Genomic DNA, 22,120 nt, shown 5'->3' with positions numbered 1-22,120 from the left:
TCTTTAGCTCTTGAAATTTTTCAGATTTCTTTTATACATTTAGAAATTTTAAAGTCACACATAATAAAGTAAGAAAACCATAATTTATGTATAATCATGTTTATTTGGAAGCTTTTCCTAGAGTAACTTTGTTATTCAGATCAAACTTATTTCCCCAAATGAAAAATGCTATTACATTCAAATATCAGGAATGAAACGAAAACATTCCGTAAGTTTTTCCTACTCTGTTTGCTTTCATTAGCATATTTACCTCTAACTATCCTGTATTCTTATGATTAAAGGTGAATGTGGATATATTTAATTTTATTAAAGTCTAGTTTTATGTACTATTTTCTTATTCTTGTTATCAGGCTTTTCTGATAACTTTTCCTACTTTGAGTGTAGCAATTCCTTTTGAATTGAAAGCCTTTATCACTTGTTATAATAGGAGTCTTACTTCCTTGGTAAATCAGTTATTTATTGCTGACCTACTGTACTATGAGTCTTGAACAAATGTGTATTTCGGAAATAGATATTTTCCCTGTTAAGAGGCTTAACCTCTAATCTGAATCATTTGCCACCAAATGGAAGTGTCATTTTATGCTAGACAGTTATTTCCTCAGACCTGTGTATCCTCCCTCGAAAGTTGATGATCACTAAAGTACTTGCTAGGTTTTAGGTAATTCATACAGTTTCCAAGTTTTATTTTGGATTATGAGGCTAACAATTGACTCAGAAAGATTAGAAAGATGAATTAATGGGTGAGATTTTTTTAAAGGCAGAACATAGTTTGGTGGGGGTGTTTTTTGTTTTGTTTTGTTTTTTAATTTCAACAAGAACCTAGCACATAAATTCTTGGTAAAAGCAACAGAAGTATTACTAGAACTGTATTTTTTTTTTTTAATAAAGGAATGAGCTAATTATAATGTTAATTAACACAAGTGCCTGAAGATAAAATAGTGTTGATAATATGATGTGTAGGCCAAACCTGTAAGTGGGTTTGAAGGAGTTTCTCAACCTTTTGGGGAAGAAATAATTTTTCATGCTGCTTCTTTCCTTAAACCTCATAGGGTATATTTAGTACATATATCCTCCCAATCCATTTACCTGTTTTGCGTGTGTATACCTACTTGGGATTTAAATTTTGTGACTCTTCTGTGGCCCAGGAACACGCTTGCCCATTCCATAGAATTGCAGAGTATTGGAATAGCCTATATGACCAGATCATCTGGTCCAGTCCCCCTCTTTTATGCAGGAGGGCTCCGTAGTCCAGTAAGAGTAAATGGCTTATCCAGAGTACCTAGAGATTCTTGGACTGATGTACTTTCTCACTTACTGATTATGCATTTCCTAAATAGGCTGGATTCTATATGACAGTTCAACAAGAACCTAGCACATAAATTCTTGGTAAAAGCAACAGAAGTATTACTAGAACTGTATTTTTTTTTTAATAAAGGAATGAGCTAATTATAATGTTAATTAACACAAGTGCCTGAAGATAAAATAGTGTTGATAATATGATGTGTAGGCCAAACCTGTAAGTGGGTTTGAAGGAGTTTCTCAACCTTTTGGGGAAGAAATAATTTTTCATGCTGCTTCTTTCCTTAAACCTCATAGGGTATATTTAGTACATATATCCTCCCAATCCATTTACCTGTTTTGCGTGTGTATACCTACTTGGGATTTAAATTTTGTGACTCTTCTGTGGCCCAGGAACACGCTTGCCCATTCCATAGAATTGCAGAGTATTGGAATAGCCTATATGACCAGATCATCTGGTCCAGTCCCCCTCTTTTATGCAGGAGGGCTCCGTAGTCCAGTAAGAGTAAATGGCTTATCCAGAGTACCTAGAGATTCTTGGACTGATGTACTTTCTCACTTACTGATTATGCATTTCCTAAATAGGCTGGATTCTATATGACAGTATTTTTTTTTCAATTGCTGTTCCATAGTATAAATGAAGTGAAAATAATTGTATTGAACTTTGTAAGTGATTTTAGTGACTTCGTATTTTATTGAGTTTTGTCAACAGTACAGCATTTTCAAGTCGTTTAGACAGAATGAAAATTTACCTTTTCCAAGCATGACAGAATATTTATTTTAGTATTGTAAAAATGTGTATTCACTGTCACTTAACATTTGTAGTGTGTGATGTATCTTAAGAATGTACCTCCTCTTTTGCAAATATATAGCACTGTTGTGGTTTTTAGCCCATGACACATGAAAACCTTTTTTATTAGATACTTTCCAGCAGATGCCACAGCTGAGATGCTAGAAGAATGGCGGCCTTTAATGTGCCCTTTTGATGTAACAATGCAAAAGGCCATCACTTATTTTGAAATATTTCTTCCTACCTCCCTTCCTCCAGAACTTCATCATAAAGGTTTTAAGTAAGTATACATATATTTTGACAAATTCAGGAATACCACAGAAAATATAGATATATAAGCTATTAAAACAGTGGTAAGTTTTAAAAATTTTGGTAACTCAGCCATTTTGTTTATTATATTGGAAGTATGTGAAGTTAAAATAGGTAAGATTGTAAATAGAGAGAATAACACTTGTATGACAAGTCACATAAGATGAAGGTTTTAGGGAGCAGCCGTTGGCATGGTAGTTAAGTCAAGTCTTTGGACTCTCACATGGCTGGCCATGTTCAATTCCTGGACCCAGTGGCTTGAAGATCATGCTAGGCACATGTGTGTGTGTACAAAATCCTGAGAGGAGAATGGAGGAGAAGGGATTTCAGCATGGCCATCTCCCCCATCCTGTGGGGGTGATTTCTAACTTGCGAGTGCATGTGTCTTATTTCAAAAACCTAAAAAAGAAAAGAAAAGATGAGGGTTGAAGTTTAGGAAATCAGGAGAGACAAAAAAAGGGAAAATTGCTAGAATGGATAGTAACAAGAAAATATTGGAGATAAAAGAGGGGCCAGATGGTGGTGCAGCAGTAAAGCAGCCCTGTGCGTGGCTGACCCACGAAGGAAGGTGCTCTGGTTTTGCATCCGCATGCATGGGGCGTGTTTGGATCCAGAGTTGACTAGAGTTTAGTGTGTGTGGTAGCATGAAGACTCTGCTGGGGATACCTGTCTTTCTCTCTATCACTCGTGAAAAGAAATAAACATACTCTTAAAAGGAAGATAGAGTAGAAAGGCGGGGGAGCAGAAGGAGAAACTTGTAAGCAGTTGTTAAATGGGAGTGGGTAACAGTTATTTAACGATGCAGTAGAAGTATAACAGAAAGGAAATACTCTGACAAGCACTTTTTGTACCATTAAGTTTGTGACTTTCAGTATCAGTTTTTCTAGGTTGTATAGTTATCAGTAAGAATAATAGATTTTTTTTAAATACAAAGAATACCTTACTTTGAGGCACTTCCTGTAATCACTTGCTATTCATAACAACATTTTTCTTCTTCAGACTTTGGTTTGATGAATTAATTGGCCTTTGGGTTTCAGTGCAAAATCTCCCACAGTGGGAGGGGGTGAGTATCCCCTTCTTTTTTTCCTACCGTTTTGTTAGTTTAGCGATAAATTAATGATTTGATACGTAACTTCAGTTCTTTATTGGCAGCTGCTGGTAATAATTCTTTTTCATTTTATTTACTGTATTCTAATAGAAGTAGACACTTACTTAGGTTTTATCAATATCTGGCAGTATAAACCTGTGTTAAGAATACACAAAATGTAAGAACTGTTGTTTTCTTTGCTGCCTATAGGAGTGTGGTACTAGACACAAAGTGGATGTTTATATGTAATTTGCTGGATTAAAATTTTTATTTCCATTTGCATTGTGCATAGTACTTTTCCATTTTCCTTTTCAGAAGCATTTCAAGCACAATTGGTTTTAAATGGGTGAGGCGAATCTGATTAATTGTGGAGGTATTTAAAAAATAAAGTCATATTGGGGACCAGCAGTTAGCATAATGGCTATGTTGGTGGACTCCCATGTAGTCAACCGTGGTTCGCGTCCCAGACCCAGTGGCTTAAAACTCACACCAGGCGCGTGTGCATGCGTGCCCAAGATCCCAAGAGGAAAACGGAGAAGGGATTGCGGCGTGGCCATCCCCCATGGGGGGTGATTTCTCGCTTTCTGTCCCTGTGTCTCTCTCTGTCTGTGTGGCGAGCGCATGCGCCCTTATAGCAAAAACCTCTCCAAAAAATAAAAAATAAAAAAATAAAGTCATAACTATTGAATTAAATTGTGCTAATGATTGCTGAAAAGAACAAATGTATAAGGGGTATGAACAGCAAACATGTTTACTTAACTCTGTCTTTTTTGTTCACTTTCAGCAACTGGTAAATCTCTTTGCACGATTGGCTACAGATAATATAGGGTACATAGACTGGGATCCATATGTACCAAAGGTAATTAAGAACATTTGAGCATATATAGAATAGCACTGATAGCAACTTTATGCCATTCAGGAGCTTTTTTGTATGCTCATCCCAAGTGCCATATAAAATATTTTAGGACCATTAGTTAAAACACATGCGATTCATTTACAAGTATTGGTCACTTATTTTCAAAAAGTGACTGGAACATATCCAGTTATCATGAGTATGTAATTCTTGTCTTACCTATCCAGGATGTGAATTAGAAGTTTTAGAGTAATTTGGAAAGTACCACCTTTATTATTAAGGATATAATCATACTTCTCAACAAATTTTGTGTATTGTGTTGGATTGTTACTCTAGAATGTTTCCCAGTTTTTGGATCACGTTGTGTATTTTCTTAGAGTTAAACCAGATCACATTATATATTTTCCTAGAGTATGTTAAGCCAGAATTTCTCTAGGTGCAGTGGCTCTGAACATGGCCTTTGGTGTTGCTTCACCTGCAGTAGAATTGCCTGGGGACCCCCCACTAGGGAAGGGAGGGCCTCTGGGCAGTTCTGGTGCACACAGTGACGTCAGAGCAGGGCTAGAGAACTGCAGAAGGCAGGTGCTCGGTTTGCCTTTGCTCGTGCCATCTACCTGTGTGGTTGGCCATTAGAAACTAATTGAGGAGTAGTTTGTCCCAACTTTTAGGCCCTTATCTAGTAGTAATGACAGATTTAGAATATAAGTTTAATTGCATTAAGATGCATTTATTAAAGTGACATCACAAATTCTTAGGGCAAAATCAAGTCAGTATTAAAAATTTTGAGAGGGAAAATATTTACATTTAAGTTGGGGTATGTGCACCCTTGTCATGGAATGGGAGCATAGGAAAAATAGTTTTTCTTTATTTAGAGAAGCAGGAAAGAGTACTTGATGTTTAACCACAGTATCTACATTTTGTCTTTTTATGTTTAACTGTAAATATCTTTGTCTTTTTTGGTATGTGGATACTTCATAACCATGTGCCTGTAACCTCAGAGTAGCATATGTATCTATCAATATTTACTTTAAAGAATAAAGCAAGTTATTAAATATTATTAATTTGCTTTAAAATTTCCATGATAAAATGAGAATATATACAATAACAGTAATATGTAACACTAAGTTATGTAAGGAATTATGTTAATATGTATAACTTACTCTTAATTCTTTTTCTTTTTAAAGATATTTACAAGAGTTCTGAGAAGCTTGAATCTCCCAGTGGGAAGCAGTCAGGTGTTAGTCCCAAGATTTTTAACAAACGCTTATGATATAGGACATGCTGTAATATGGATCACCGCCATGATGGTTTGTAATACTTATTTTTGTTTTATATGGTTCACTTATTTTGTGTTAACCATATGAAAATCTTCCTTAATCCCTAGACGTTTGGTTGGTTAACTTGAATTTTGGATATTTTCTGATACAGTAAGCTCATGTTTATTAGACCAAAATGAAGTCATATATCCCTACCCAGTAGACCTTAAAAAGAGAGTCCAAAGTTTAGAGTTTTGAGGGATTCAGAAGTTTAATCTTTTTTTTTTGAGAGTTTTTTTCACTATAGGGCACGCGCGCTCGCCAGACAGACAGAGAGACAGAAAGCGAGAAATCACCCCCCAGGGGGGATGGTCACGCCCCAGTCCCTTCTCTGTTCTCCTTTCAGGATCTTGGGCAGGCACGCACACGCGCCCGGCGTGAGTTTTAAGCCACAGGGTCCAGGACGCGAACCGCGGTCGACTACGTGGGAGTCCAGCGACATAGCCATTATGCTAACTGCTGGTCCCGCAAATTATATTTCTTTATCCCAGGGCTATTCAACTTGATAAGGCAAAAGTTAGTTTTTTCTGTTCATTTTTCTCCTAGGTAAAATTGGGTTTTGGTTAATGATTTAGCAGTAGATTCAGAAAGAAAAATAATTTTTTGTTGAGTCATAATGTGATCAGATACCACTAATTTGATAATTTCAAACATTTTGAAGTGGGTTGACCTGGTTGCTCAGTGGTTAAAGGAGCCAGCTCCCACATGGCCAACCACTGTTCAAATCTCAACCTCAGCTTCTTGAAAAACAGCAGGTGCATGTGCATGCATGCCCAAAGATAGAGAAGGATTGCAGCATGACCACATTGTATTATATCTGCTTTCTGCCTTCTCTCCCAAACTCTTTAGCAAGTTTGCGCACTCTCTGACAGTCACTCAGTTTTAAACATTTAGAAGTAATCATAAAATGTGGAATTCACTTCTGTAAATCTCTACTCTGTTTCGTGCAATGAAAAATTCACTAAGTCATTTTAGGAATGCTTTCAATACCTGATATTATCTTAAAATTACTATTTTGAGAGAACAATCTTAGTGATAAATTTTATTATCCATGTTATTTGACTGTAACACAGTAAAATGTATTATTATTACCCAAAGCTGAAATGGTTAAATTGCCCTTAGTTTTAGTAGAATGTTTTGAATTGATTTGCATTAAGTTCATCAGGTAAGTGTTTTCAACTCTTATTTAGAGGTAGAATTGATTGGTTTTCTTTGTCCAGTTAGTTAGTATGAATCTTAGTAGAAATTTATTTTTAAGTTGGGCCTGCTATCCCCTTCATTTTTACAGTATTACAATGTGAATACTAACATTTTACCTTTTTGTCTGGACAGGGTGGACCAAGTAAGCTAGTGCAAAAACACTTAGCTGGTTTGTTTAACAGCATCACATCTTTTTACCATCCTTCCAATAATGGGCGCTGGCTGGTGAGTATGTTCATTTTTGCACTGTAGAGTTTGGGATTTGTAAAGATATGGTCATACTTAATTTTGCCTGCTGGGAGACTTAAAAATTTTTCACTCTTATATGAATTCTGGCAACACATGAGTGATTAAGTCACTGTGTTAGTGGAACATGTAGAAATAAACTAAAACTGGTACAATAACATGACAAAATATTGTATTTTGCTAATAAAACAGTAACAACAATGCCATAAAAGCATAGAATCATCTTTTCAGTTTTATCTTGTCAGCTATTTTTTGTCTTTAAGTTGCAGGCTAAAATAGCTGTTAATGGAAAATTTATGTAGTGCTAGAAACAGTTTAAAACTGGAATTTAAATTTCATTTTTATTAATTATTATAAATAATTGGTAAGAGTATCTAATTATGCTGTGCAGGGCTTTGTAATAATATAATAGCTGTTATTTTGCAAATGTTTTCTTGAGTGCATTAAGAGGAAACACAAATATCTTCGTGAAACTCTATCTAGAATTTTTGCTTCTTTGTCCTCAGAACAAATTAATGAAACTACTTCAGCGGTTGCCAAACAGTGTTGTTAGGAGATTGCATCGTGAAAGATACAAGAAGCCTTCGTGGTTAACTCCTGTGCCTGATAGCCATAAGCTTACTGATCAGGATGTTACGGACTTTGTACAGTGCATTATTCAGCCTGTTCTCTTGGCTATGTTTAGCAAAACTGGTAGTCTAGAAGCAGCCCAGGCTCTGCAGAATCTTGCACTCATGAGGCCTGAGTTAGTAATTCCCCCAGTACTTGAAAGGTAAGTGTAACTTTACAAGTTTTATTGAATCCTTAGCCTTAACAAGGTTATTTTTTTTACTGTCTTTTCCCTCTCCTCTTCTGTTCTGCTTGGTTCTCTTTTGTGTTTGACTTCTGTTTTGCTTTTTGATGCTTATTTCTGTTCCTACAATAGAGGCAAGACATTTTAATGTCATGATTGTTAATTTGATAAATGTTCATTGGAGAGGCAGAGGAAAATTGAAATTAAATAGATAATATATCTTGGATTAGTTTCACTTTTTAGTTACCCAAGTTTTTTGCTTAAAAATTAAGATCTGACTGTTTTTTTCATCAGATGTGTCATTAAGTATTGAGAACATGACAGTGAAAGTGACTTGATTTTCTATAATTTCTTAGAGTCAGTGATAACAAATTTCATTAGCTTTATTATTTTCATGTGTTGTATAACCATAGGTCTATGCTTCTTACAGTGTAAATTTTATGACTTTTTGTTTTGCATGTTGAAATGGTAATGACAATAGCTCTTGACTCATCCACTTATTGTCCCAGCATAGGCCTGGTGTGCTTCCTGAGAGAGAGCTACTCTGTTTTCTGAGTGCTTAAAAGCAAAATGCTTAAAATTTGTTATGCTTCTACTTACTCTGCTGGATGAACTTGAGGTTCAGGATTTCTTTCTAAATGTCTTTGCCAAAAGAAGAGGGAACGTGTTGATTTTTAGAGACCAGAAAGGTCTGACAATTGAGTTCCATAAAAATTAGTTCAAGGTACTTAGTGGCAGATCCATATTTCAGCTTATTTTTTAACTCACTGTTGAGACAGGATAACTATTGGGCACATTTATGTGGGGAAGTGTATCATCTTAAAATTTCTGACTAAAATGGAACTCTGGAGGGACCAGCCAGCAGTTGGCCTAATGGTTATGTCACTGGACTCCCACGTAGTTGACTGAGTTTGATTCCCGGACCTGGTGGCTTAAACTCACACCGGTCACGTGTGTGTGCATGCCCAAGATCCCGAGAGGAGAATGGAGAAGGGATTGCGGCATGGCCACCCCCCTTGGGGGGATGATTTCTTGCTGTCTGTCTCTCTGTCTCTCTCTGTCTTTCTGGTGAGCATGCGCCCTGTAGCAAAAGCTTCTTTAAAAAAAGGAATCCTGTTACCTGTGAACTTCAGTTGCTTATGCTATCTCACCTTGTTCTTATTACCATAAACACTCAAATTAGATTGTACCTTACTTTCCCAACCTCTTCTGTTTTGTGTGCATATCTTTGGGCACTGAAAGTTCCATCTCAAAGAAATCAATTAGGAAATGATGTGGGAAAGGTAGGCAGTTGCCTTCATCTTGGCTCCAGGGTTTGTTGCTATTTGGCCTTGATAGATTAGTCAAAGCAAGCAGTCAAGAGCAGTCCCCTGATGCTCTCTGCAGAGAAGGGACTTCTTACATAGCTTAAAATTTGAAGCTTGGAGGTGTGTGGATAGTTTTTGTATTTTGTACTTTGTTTTGCCTTATTTCAGTGTTTTTCAGCTAATTAATGAATAGTAAGAAGAATTAATGAATAGAAGGAACAACACTTATAAAAACTATGTATATTCGTCTTATTTTTGTTTAGTCCTTAGTTTTTAGACAAATTTAGTATCAGCATTTTGAGCATTTGGCTATGGTAAATATTTAATAGACAAAACTGATAATACTTTTGACATTTTTTGAGACTTTATAATTTTGTGCTGTTTTAAAGTGGCATGATTAATTTTTTATAAATAAAAGTGAAACTCATTTAAAATTTTTAACTGTAATAAGACATTGTGGACAGTTGCATCTCTAAAGATAGCCTTTGTTAAAGAGTTTTGTGTGCTTTCTTTATCTTTTAAATTAAGTGTAGGTTTGCTTATTTTGTCTTAGTTTTAAATCCTTTTTCCAGTTTAATAGATAATTGACTTTCCCTGTTTTATTACCTGTTCTTTTGAAGTGGAATTTTAAAATTATTGCAGTTTGAATTTTTTTCAAAGTATAAAATGAGAACAATTTCATCATAAATTTTATTTTTTTAACTATCGACCATCGGATTAGTATAATGTGGGTTAAGGTGGCTGAAATAATATAAAGTCTGGCAGTTTATGTTCTTTTCCACTGTAGAGTTTGCAAAGAGAGATGGTGAGGCAGCTAGTAGGGGCTTGGAGAAACATGAAGTCTGTCTACCCTTGCTTAATTTCTGTCATTCTGTTAACTTTAATAGGAAAACTTCACTCTACATATTCTGCTGACCGTAAACCAAAGTCAAAATGCAATTTATGAATTTAGTGTATTTAATGTATTAAGATATTATGCATGCTTATCTATGATGGAAACTTTTTAAAAATTCTGTTTTCAAACTACAGAACATATCCTGCACTAGAGACATTAACAGAACCTCACCAGCTTACAGCTACTTTAAGTTGTGTAATTGGAGTAGCCCGCAGTTTGGTATCAGGGGGCAGATGGTTTCCTGAAGGTCCAACACACATGCTACCTCTGTTGATGAGAGCATTGCCTGGGGTGGATCCAAATGACTTTAGTAAATGCATGGTGAGTCTACTGATGATTTTGCTTTATACTTATGTTTTAAGTATATAAATGGACATCTTTTAAATTTCTCTTTTGACCCATTTAGACACAGTTCAATGTAGAATCTGTTAAGATTAAGTATAGATCTATGGACAAACAGCTTCCTTCTAAGTAGTTTTCCATAGCCTATATATATTTAATGATCATGATTTTTAAAAAAATAATTAATTAATTTTATTTATTTATTTATTATTTAATTTGCCCTAAGACATGTGTCTTTACTAGATATAGAGAGAAAGGAAAGCAAGAAGGCAAGCCACCAGGTCTGGGATCTGAACCACAATCGGCCATGTGGGAGTCCAGTGCCTTAACCTCCATTCCACCAGCTGGCCCCCAATGATCATGATGTTTTAAAGCTGATTATATATTTACCATTTTTCTAAAACAGAGATGTTAAAAATCATAGCATATGGCCACTTACTCTTCCCATCATTCATACTGGTGGCAAGAGGGTGTGATAAAAAAAACTAGATATAAAATGCCAGCCCTTGCTAATATATGTCTTATCCTGACTTAACCAATTTGTCTGTCTTCCCTCTTTCTTGGTCTCTAGTTTCTGCATTAGCATTTTCTATTTTTCCTTAGTGGGAGGCAAAGTAATTCTCAGTGGCAAATGGTTGGAGAACTTTGTGTTCGAGTCTTATAAATAAATGTATGAAAAATTTATTAGTGTAATTTATTGGTGTAACTTTATTACTAAAGCTATAGCTAGTTAATTGTGAAGAACCTTAAAATGGTCAATTCTAAGTAAAAAAAAAAAACAGAATTGTGCCATCCAGAGGCATGGTGGTTAAGGCAGCTATATCCCACATGGCCGACTACACTGTTTGACTCCTGGACCTGGCAGCTTGAAAAACACATTGAGTAAATATGCGTGCATGCCCCAAATCCCAAAAGCAGGGAGGGGGAAATGGAGGAAGAGTTGTAGCATGACCATCCCCCAAGGGGGGGTGCTTTCTTACTTTCCCTCTCTCTCTGTGTCTCTCTGGTGAGCTCCCATGTTCTCTGGCAATTGAGAAAGAAAAAAACCCAGAATATTGTTGTGGGATTTCCATCCAGATAATTTATTTCTATTCTTTTTTGTAGTATACAGTATTACCTGTATTTTTTAATTAGAATTATGTTATTAATATTGAAAATCCATTGCTTCTTCTCACAGATCACATTCCAGTTTATAGCAACATTTTCTACTCTGGTGCCTTTAGTAGATTGCTCATCTGTACTGCAAGAAAGAAATGACCTCACAGAAGTAAGGATGCTTTATACTATTAAAGAGTTAATTAGGTTCTAATTATTGGTGTATATGTATAATAATATTTGACAGTTTAAAAACACTTTGACTATGTTTTCCAAAGTAAAATTACTGTTTTGTGGCTAGAGTGGTGTAAATGGAATGCCAAGCTATCATTGATAAGATAGTCTCCAAGAGACCCACCGTGGGAAATGGGGCAAAATGAGACCATTTCTGTAAACAGCTGACTCCTGGGAGTATATTTCAGCTTTCTGTTACATTGCAGTGTTTGGTTAAGAAAAAGTGGTTGTGGTTTGTTTTTTTTTCATCATCTGTGTTAGGAGTAAATCTGTCTAGGATATTGGCATCTAATGAAGAGAGATTTTCTTCAGTACTTTCTGATTCTGGCCCCCTGTAATTTCCTTTATTGTAAAAATGGTAGTACTTGTGTCATTTGGACATTCAAGTAATGAGAGACTCATTTTCGTTTATATTAGTAGTTTGATAATTGCAATTAGTAATAAAAATGGCTGTTTGACTTCTGTTTTTGTCTTTTATAAATTATGTTAATTACTTCTTATTTTGGTTCCTAGAAAGTAGAAGATGAAGCTGTTCTAATTCAGTTTGTGATCATGGTACTGTTTCTCCCAGTACCTAATATAATAATTTAGTGTTAGATCTGATAGGCCAGGAATGAGTTTTATTAACTCAGGGGGAAAAAAATTAAAGGCTATTTATAATTTTTTTCCACATTGGGATGTTATAGGTGGAACGAGAACTTTGTTCAGCCACAGCTGAATTTGAGGATTTCGTCTTACAGTTTATGGACAGGTGAGCTTGTATCCCAGAGCCACATTTAAGAAATTGCTGCCATGTCTCAGAAACCTTAGTTTCTCTCTGCATTATAGACTTACTCTAGCTATTACCAAATACTGATGCTTCTAAAGTTACAAAAAGACATTTGATTTGTGAGCCATGTTCAGTATAAGTAGCTGTCGCGTGAATAGATATGACGGTAGAATCTCATCTAATCACCATCAAAGATGTTAAACCAGTTTTTAGTTGCTAAAATTATGCTTTCTTTGGATTATTTAGATGCTTTGGACTTATAGAAAGTAGCACATTGGAGCAAACAAGAGAAGAGACAGAAACTGAGAAAATGACTCACTTGGAGAGTTTGGTTGAATTAGGTCTGTCTTCTACGTTTAGTACAATCCTCACACAATGTTCCAAAGAAATATTTATGGTAAGTGAGCATCGTTGCAAAAAACTGACTCCTAACCTTCAGTTTTATTGATGTTTTAAAGTTAAGATAGAAGTTAGTTTAAGTGTGTCTATCATGCCAGATCATCCATTTTATCTATACTAAAGTTATAAAAAGGTAACAGTTGGTCAACATTGCTTACATGTCCTGTATTGCATACCTGCCTACTTGTTCATATTTATTTGTAACCCACAACAGTACTTTTGTGCGGACTTGTGAAGTGTGGCAAGCCTTTCTGTTGGTGTTACCTGGTGCTGCACACTTTCCTAGCTGAGGTCAAGCAAGGCAGTACTCTACTTTCTTGTTTCCACTCCCCTACTATAAGCAAGTGTTCTTGTGATTTGTTTAGTGCCATGGTTTTTTGCATTTTTATGCTTAAGTTTTTCTCATAGGTATTCAACAAGCATTAACTTACTTTATCATGTGGTCTTTAACACCACAATTTATTTCCATTTCTGCCTTTTCTCCCTTCATCTGAAATTATTAGTGTTTAGTATGTTTATTCTGGCTAATAGTTAAACTGCCTTCTATCTATGTAAAATATTTATTGGGGTATTGAAAAAGTCATGAGGAATTTTTGCTTGGAAAATATGTCATAACTTTTACAATGAGCCAATATTAAGATTATATTAATATAGAGATATGAACATAAGTCATTTCATGTTTAATAAAAGGGAGTTGTTTATAATTTTCAACATTGTTAACCTGAGTTTAGAGCTCATTCTTTCATTCAGCCAGTAAGTTAAAATTCTGTGACATTACCGTAAAATGCAATTTATGAATTTAGTGTATTTAATGTATTAAGATATTATGCATGCTTATCTATGATGGAAACTTTTTAAAAATTCTGTTTTCAAACTACAGAACATATCCTGCACTAGAGACATTAACAGAACCTCACCAGCTTACAGCTACTTTAAGTTGTGTAATTGGAGTAGCCCGCAGTTTGGTATCAGGGGGCAGATGGTTTCCTGAAGGTCCAACACACATGCTACCTCTGTTGATGAGAGCATTGCCTGGGGTGGATCCAAATGACTTTAGTAAATGCATGGTGAGTCTACTGATGATTTTGCTTTATACTTATGTTTTAAGTATATAAATGGACATCTTTTAAATTTCTCTTTTGACCCATTTAGACACAGTTCAATGTAGAATCTGTTAAGATTAAGTATAGATCTATGGACAAACAGCTTCCTTCTAAGTAGTTTTCCATAGCCTATATATATTTAATGATCATGATTTTTAAAAAAATAATTAATTAATTTTATTTATTTATTTATTATTTAATTTGCCCTAAGACATGTGTCTTTACTAGATATAGAGAGAAAGGAAAGCAAGAAGGCAAGCCACCAGGTCTGGGATCTGAACCACAATCGGCCATGTGGGAGTCCAGTGCCTTAACCTCCATTCCACCAGCTGGCCCCCAATGATCATGATGTTTTAAAGCTGATTATATATTTACCATTTTTCTAAAACAGAGATGTTAAAAATCATAGCATATGGCCACTTACTCTTCCCATCATTCATACTGGTGGCAAGAGGGTGTGATAAAAAAAACTAGATATAAAATGCCAGCCCTTGCTAATATATGTCTTATCCTGACTTAACCAATTTGTCTGTCTTCCCTCTTTCTTGGTCTCTAGTTTCTGCATTAGCATTTTCTATTTTTCCTTAGTGGGAGGCAAAGTAATTCTCAGTGGCAAATGGTTGGAGAACTTTGTGTTCGAGTCTTATAAATAAATGTATGAAAAATTTATTAGTGTAATTTATTGGTGTAACTTTATTACTAAAGCTATAGCTAGTTAATTGTGAAGAACCTTAAAATGGTCAATTCTAAGTAAAAAAAAAAAACAGAATTGTGCCATCCAGAGGCATGGTGGTTAAGGCAGCTATATCCCACATGGCCGACTACACTGTTTGACTCCTGGACCTGGCAGCTTGAAAAACACATTGAGTAAATATGCGTGCATGCCCCAAATCCCAAAAGCAGGGAGGGGGAAATGGAGGAAGAGTTGTAGCATGACCATCCCCCAAGGGGGGGTGCTTTCTTACTTTCCCTCTCTCTCTGTGTCTCTCTGGTGAGCTCCCATGTTCTCTGGCAATTGAGAAAGAAAAAAACCCAGAATATTGTTGTGGGATTTCCATCCAGATAATTTATTTCTATTCTTTTTTGTAGTATACAGTATTACCTGTATTTTTTAATTAGAATTATGTTATTAATATTGAAAATCCATTGCTTCTTCTCACAGATCACATTCCAGTTTATAGCAACATTTTCTACTCTGGTGCCTTTAGTAGATTGCTCATCTGTACTGCAAGAAAGAAATGACCTCACAGAAGTAAGGATGCTTTATACTATTAAAGAGTTAATTAGGTTCTAATTATTGGTGTATATGTATAATAATATTTGACAGTTTAAAAACACTTTGACTATGTTTTCCAAAGTAAAATTACTGTTTTGTGGCTAGAGTGGTGTAAATGGAATGCCAAGCTATCATTGATAAGATAGTCTCCAAGAGACCCACCGTGGGAAATGGGGCAAAATGAGACCATTTCTGTAAACAGCTGACTCCTGGGAGTATATTTCAGCTTTCTGTTACATTGCAGTGTTTGGTTAAGAAAAAGTGGTTGTGGTTTGTTTTTTTTTCATCATCTGTGTTAGGAGTAAATCTGTCTAGGATATTGGCATCTAATGAAGAGAGATTTTCTTCAGTACTTTCTGATTCTGGCCCCCTGTAATTTCCTTTATTGTAAAAATGGTAGTACTTGTGTCATTTGGACATTCAAGTAATGAGAGACTCATTTTCGTTTATATTAGTAGTTTGATAATTGCAATTAGTAATAAAAATGGCTGTTTGACTTCTGTTTTTGTCTTTTATAAATTATGTTAATTACTTCTTATTTTGGTTCCTAGAAAGTAGAAGATGAAGCTGTTCTAATTCAGTTTGTGATCATGGTACTGTTTCTCCCAGTACCTAATATAATAATTTAGTGTTAGATCTGATAGGCCAGGAATGAGTTTTATTAACTCAGGGGGAAAAAAATTAAAGGCTATTTATAATTTTTTTCCACATTGGGATGTTATAGGTGGAACGAGAACTTTGTTCAGCCACAGCTGAATTTGAGGATTTCGTCTTACAGTTTATGGACAGGTGAGCTTGTATCCCAGAGCCACATTTAAGAAATTGCTGCCATGTCTCAGAAACCTTAGTTTCTCTCTGCATTATAGACTTACTCTAGCTATTACCAAATACTGATGCTTCTAAAGTTACAAAAAGACATTTGATTTGTGAGCCATGTTCAGTATAAGTAGCTGTCGCGTGAATAGATATGACGGTAGAATCTCATCTAATCACCATCAAAGATGTTAAACCAGTTTTTAGTTGCTAAAATTATGCTTTCTTTGGATTATTTAGATGCTTTGGACTTATAGAAAGTAGCACATTGGAGCAAACAAGAGAAGAGACAGAAACTGAGAAAATGACTCACTTGGAGAGTTTGGTTGAATTAGGTCTGTCTTCTACGTTTAGTACAATCCTCACACAATGTTCCAAAGAAATATTTATGGTAAGTGAGCATCGTTGCAAAAAACTGACTCCTAACCTTCAGTTTTATTGATGTTTTAAAGTTAAGATAGAAGTTAGTTTAAGTGTGTCTATCATGCCAGATCATCCATTTTATCTATACTAAAGTTATAAAAAGGTAACAGTTGGTCAACATTGCTTACATGTCCTGTATTGCATACCTGCCTACTTGTTCATATTTATTTGTAACCCACAACAGTACTTTTGTGCGGACTTGTGAAGTGTGGCAAGCCTTTCTGTTGGTGTTACCTGGTGCTGCACACTTTCCTAGCTGAGGTCAAGCAAGGCAGTACTCTACTTTCTTGTTTCCACTCCCCTACTATAAGCAAGTGTTCTTGTGATTTGTTTAGTGCCATGGTTTTTTGCATTTTTATGCTTAAGTTTTTCTCATAGGTATTCAACAAGCATTAACTTACTTTATCATGTGGTCTTTAACACCACAATTTATTTCCATTTCTGCCTTTTCTCCCTTCATCTGAAATTATTAGTGTTTAGTATGTTTATTCTGGCTAATAGTTAAACTGCCTTCTATCTATGTAAAATATTTATTGGGGTATTGAAAAAGTCATGAGGAATTTTTGCTTGGAAAATATGTCATAACTTTTACAATGAGCCAATATTAAGATTATATTAATATAGAGATATGAACATAAGTCATTTCATGTTTAATAAAAGGGAGTTGTTTATAATTTTCAACATTGTTAACCTGAGTTTAGAGCTCATTCTTTCATTCAGCCAGTAAGTTAAAATTCTGTGACATTACCGTAAAATTAAATAGACTGCCTTTGGTTGTCTAGGATAGGGATAGATATTCATAGTTTGTGATTGCCAGAATGACTGTTAGATATTTTAAAAAGCCCTTTGTTACATCGAATTAGCCAACAAGATAATTAAATTGCATTGCATTGACTTCTACTAGCTGTAATTTTATGTGTAGAGTTTCTGTAGCAAGTAAAGTCTTGTGCCTCAAATGGTTTTTTTTGTTCAAGTTAGGATCATGTGCAAAGATTGTTCTTAGGCCTGGATATAACAGTATTGTGCAAACTTTTAAACTCTGGTGGCTAAAGATTGCCACTTACTATTTTCTTGTATATTCCATAAAGTGTTTAAATTTCTTTTAAAAATTGCTGATTTTCCTTTCTTACATATCTTAACAGGTAGCCCTTCAGAAAGTTTTTAATTTTTCTATTTCACATATATTTGAAACAAGAGTAGCAGGCCGCATGGTGGCAGACATGTGTCGTGCTGCTGTAAAGGTAAGTTTTGTTTTTTGAACTGATGACTTAATGACTCAACAACCAACAAGTTTATGTAGTTAATTATTTTAAAAGTGTGCATTGAATTTCAGCTTTGTCCTTTCCATAGCTCCTTTCAGCTTTTATTTGTCACTGAAAATAGTGCCAGTGTATGTTTTGAACCTGTTAAATTTTATTTGCCTTTCGAAAAACCTTACATAAACTAATACTTTTCAGTGCTGTCCAGAAGAATCCTTGAAGCTGTTTGTTCCTCATTGCTGCAGTGTTATAACTCAGCTTACAATGAGTAAGTCTTAATGTCATTATTTTGTCTCTATCATTTTAGATACAATTTTTTCTTGGTTTCTAGAGCTCTGTTTATGGCAACAGATTGTGAAGCAATGTAGTATTGTCATATTGTAGCGCATGTGGGCAGTTGCTCTCCATAAAATGTATCATCCAGTTGGTGGGTAGCTTAACATTTTTACTTTAAGAAATTAACATTTTTATGCACCAATCATTTAGAAGTTACCTCCAGAAATGTCAGTTATTTTATAAGATGTAGAAGAGTAGTTTTGTTTTGTTTTTTGTTTAGCTTACTGAAAATTGAGTTTTTATTTCCTTCAGGAGCAAGTTTAGCTTCAAAAGAATTAAAAAGTGTTCTCTGAAAGAATTTTCTTAGCTATTAGAAATATGAAACAGAAATATTTTTAAATGATATGTTAGTTTGATGCATAGTTTATATTCTGATACTGTTTTGCCATTTTTAGATGACGATGTATTAAATGAAGAAGAGCTAGACAAAGAGTTACTATGGAATCTTCAACTTTTGTCTGAGGTATTATAAACTTAGGAATAAGAAAATATTACTATAAAAATGTCGACTTGCTTTTAGGATTTAGTCCTTTTGACAAATTGACTTTGAAACAGGAAAAATCAGAAGTTTTGATGACTGTTGATGTGGCTACACAAATGCAGAATATCTCATATTCTGTCATTATCAAAGGAGTGTGGTAATTATTGATTACTAGTATGTTCAGCAATCCATTTGACTTTACTGATAAATTCTAATATGGATAACTCATTAATTGAAAAATTTATCAGATTTGGAAATTACTTTTTTTTTAATTGAGAAATTAAACTTCTTTAATTTCCTTTTCCTCTATCAATTAGTTTAAAATTTTTTTAGAGGGGGGAGCAGCAGTTAGTGTAATGGCTATGTCGCTGGACTCCCACGTAGTCGACTGTGGTTCACGTCCTGGACCCTGTGGCTTAAAACTCATGCCGGGTGCATGTGCGTGTGTGCCCAAGATCCCGAGAGGAGAATGAAGGAGAAGGGATTGTGGCGTGGCCAACCCCCCTGAGGGGTGATTTCTCACTTTCTGTCTGTCTGTCTCTCTCTGTCTGGTGAGCACACGTGCTTGATAGCAAAAACCTCTCAAAAAAAAAAAATCTTTTTTAAGAGATTTTTTTATTTGCATATGTGTTGCCTTGGGGAACATGTGCTTACCAGAGACAGACACAGTGAAAGGGAAAGTGAGAAATCACTCCCCACAAGAGATGACCTCGAAGCAATCCCTTCTTCCGAGATCTCGGGCATGCACGCACATGTGCCCAGTTTTATTTTCAGGCTGCCGTAACTGAGACTCTAACCTCAGTTGGCCATGTGGGAGTCTAGTGACATAACCACTACGCCATCTGCTGGTCCCTTAAAATTTTAATTAAGCAAATTTGGTCTCTTGAAGCTCTTTTGAAAGGGATGTTACTATGGCATATGAAAGCCTATTGAGCTCAGAAAATGTGTTTTGATTTTTAAAAAGAATTGCTTGTTAGAATACACTTAAAGTTACAATTCTAAGATGAATTAAGTCATTTTAAGAAACACTGTTTTAGGCCACTTTATTCACCAAAGTTTGTATTAATTATTGATTCTTGATCTTTTAAGCAAAATATTTTCCACTGTTTTTTTCTCCCTTCTATTTTAGATTACTCGAGTGGATGGGAAGAAGTTGCTTCTGTATAGGGAGCAGCTTGTAAAGATTCTCCAACGAACTCTACATTTAACCTGCAAGCAGGGTTACACTCTGTCTTGTAACCTTTTGCATCATCTTCTTCGTTCCACTACACTCATCTACCCTACAGAGTACTGCAGTGTGCCAGGGGGCTTTGACAAGCCTCCTTCTGAATACTTCCCTATCAAGGCAAGCATTTTCAATAATTTGAGATTCAAAGATAATATTGGATTCTTTTTCTAAAAGATTTAAAGTATGATTATTTTTCTTGTTGGGTTAAGATGAAGATGGTGGGGTCAGCGGGTGGCATGGTGGTTGAGGGCACTGGGCTTCCACGTGGTGACCGCAGTTCAAGTCCCGGATCTGGCAGCTTGGTTTCTAACTCCCCCTCCCGCCCCTTCTCTGTCACACACTCTGTCCTTCTCTGATCAAATTAAAAATAACTAACTAAATAAATAAATGAAGTTAAATAAAATAATCCTTAGTTTTTTAAAAAAGGGTGAAGATGTCAACTTACTAAAAACCACTAATTAAATTACTAAAATTGTTTTTGGAATGTATTATACTTGTATTGCTCTCTTTGCCCAGAGCTGACATTCTGGTTTTTGATTTGAACATGAAACAACTTGGTGTGTTACTTCTATAGGTCAATGTCACTTTATTGCTCAACTAAATAGCCTAGTAGATCTAATAGATCTAGCTGTCATTCTTATAGGAAACTCATTAAGTGGCTCTTCAGGAAGACTTTTTTCAGGCATGATAATGAAGGAATAATACGTTTTTATGGCAGTTTTTAGTATATTGTTGGGTCTTTGAGAAAGTCATGGTGCATTTTTGCATAGAAAACCATAGAAAAATGTGTAATGACTTTCCCGACAACCTAATATTTGTTAGCTTAGGTTTGGATTGCTTATGGATTTCCTTAATTTAAGCCTTTTAAATGGTGTATCTCTGAGTTTTGTTTTGTTTTGTTCTCAACTTCAAACTGCTGAACAAATGCCCTTCTCATCTAGGACTGGGGTAAACCTGGGGACTTGTGGAATCTGGGAATTCAGTGGCACGTTCCCTCTTCAGAAGAAGTGTCTTTTGCCTTCTATCTCTTGGACTCCTTTCTTCAGCCTGAGCTCGTCAAACTCCAGCGTTGTGGGGATGGGGAACTTGAAATGTCTAGGTTGGTTTTGCTTTATAATCAATGTTATTTGGTTGTAGACTAAGAAAAATCTTTTATATGGCATAGCTGATAACATTAATTTTCAATGTATGATTTGAAAATCTTTCACAAATGTCCTTAGGAACAATGTAATATAACACCATGTAGCAAAATTTGGCCACATTTAAACATTTTAAGTAAAAAAAATTTTCTAGTTTTTATTTTGTGCCTTGAAACTACTTACTAGTTTTACTTACATATCTTTTGGAAAGTTTCCCTTTAAAAGGAAAATACCTTTTTTTATTAGAATCAGCTTATGTTTCATTTTGTTATTTTTAACAATATACATTGTCGATATTAATGTTACATAGATAAATCTCTGACTAGGGGTTTTTTCCTCCTCCCTATATGTTTTTAACAAGAAATAGTTACTTGAGACAATTAGACTATTTTGTTTTAAATCTTTGGAAATTTCTAAAAGTTAAGAAAATTAGTATGTGTCAAATGCTGTGAAAATAGATTGGGTAGGGATGGGCTTGAGGAAGAAGAAGCTTGATTGACTGGTATCAGCTATGTGTCAAATGCTGTGAAAATAGATTGGGTAGGGATGGGCTTGAGGAAGAAGAAGCTTGATTGACTGGTATCAGCTATGTGTCAAATGCTGTGAAAATAGATTGGGTAGGGATGGGCTTGAGGAAGAAGAAGCTTGATTGACTGGTATCAGCTATCCCTGGTAGTACTCAAAACTGGTTATTGGCAGTAAATGTTTAGCTAGTTTCATTTTAAAAGATAGAACAAGCTGGAGGATCTTTTGTAGCATTATTTCCTCTTGTTAGGGGCAGTGAACTTTGATAAAGTAGATTAAATTAAGGATTGTTTCACAAAGGGCAATTAATTGTAGTTACTTGTAATTAATTATGTAGCACCTGTAAGCAGGTTTAATATTAGGAGTAAAAATTTGTTTAACTGGGGCCAGCAGGTGGCGAGGTGATTGGGGGGGTTTACATCTCTGGCCTGCCACATGGTTGACTATGGTTCAAGTCCCAGACGTGGTGGCTGGAAAATCACACCAGGTGCATTCCTGTGCATGACCAAGATCCTGGGGAGAATAATGGAAGAGAAAGGATCATGGAGCGGCCATTTCCCTTGGGGAGTGATTTTTCACTTTCTCACCATCTCTTTCTCTTTC

The 22,120-nt window shown here is 35.3% G+C and overlaps 1 protein-coding gene across 1 annotated transcript in view; it reads left to right on the top strand.

Annotated features, from left to right (window-relative positions):
• The window catches only part of PSME4 (proteasome activator subunit 4), a 104,483-nt gene that overhangs the window by 29,953 nt on the left and 52,410 nt on the right, over window positions 1–22,120 (top strand). The window contains 15 exon segments of the mRNA XM_006159028.3: window positions 2,220–2,369; window positions 3,398–3,461; window positions 4,270–4,344; window positions 5,523–5,645; window positions 6,987–7,079; window positions 7,607–7,872; window positions 10,230–10,416; window positions 11,615–11,704; window positions 12,453–12,517; window positions 12,782–12,932; window positions 17,692–17,790; window positions 18,007–18,076; window positions 18,540–18,607; window positions 19,755–19,970; window positions 20,795–20,952. Of these exon segments, the coding sequence (XP_006159090.1) occupies window positions 2,220–2,369; window positions 3,398–3,461; window positions 4,270–4,344; window positions 5,523–5,645; window positions 6,987–7,079; window positions 7,607–7,872; window positions 10,230–10,416; window positions 11,615–11,704; window positions 12,453–12,517; window positions 12,782–12,932; window positions 17,692–17,790; window positions 18,007–18,076; window positions 18,540–18,607; window positions 19,755–19,970; window positions 20,795–20,952 (1,875 nt within the window).

This window comes from Tupaia chinensis, unplaced genomic scaffold (assembly GCF_000334495.1).
Source record: "Tupaia chinensis unplaced genomic scaffold, TupChi_1.0 Scaffold000622_1, whole genome shotgun sequence".
Lineage (NCBI taxonomy): Eukaryota > Metazoa > Chordata > Mammalia > Scandentia > Tupaiidae > Tupaia > Tupaia belangeri.
Note: the sequence above shows the minus strand (reverse complement) of the source record. Positions and strands in the feature narration are given on the sequence as shown.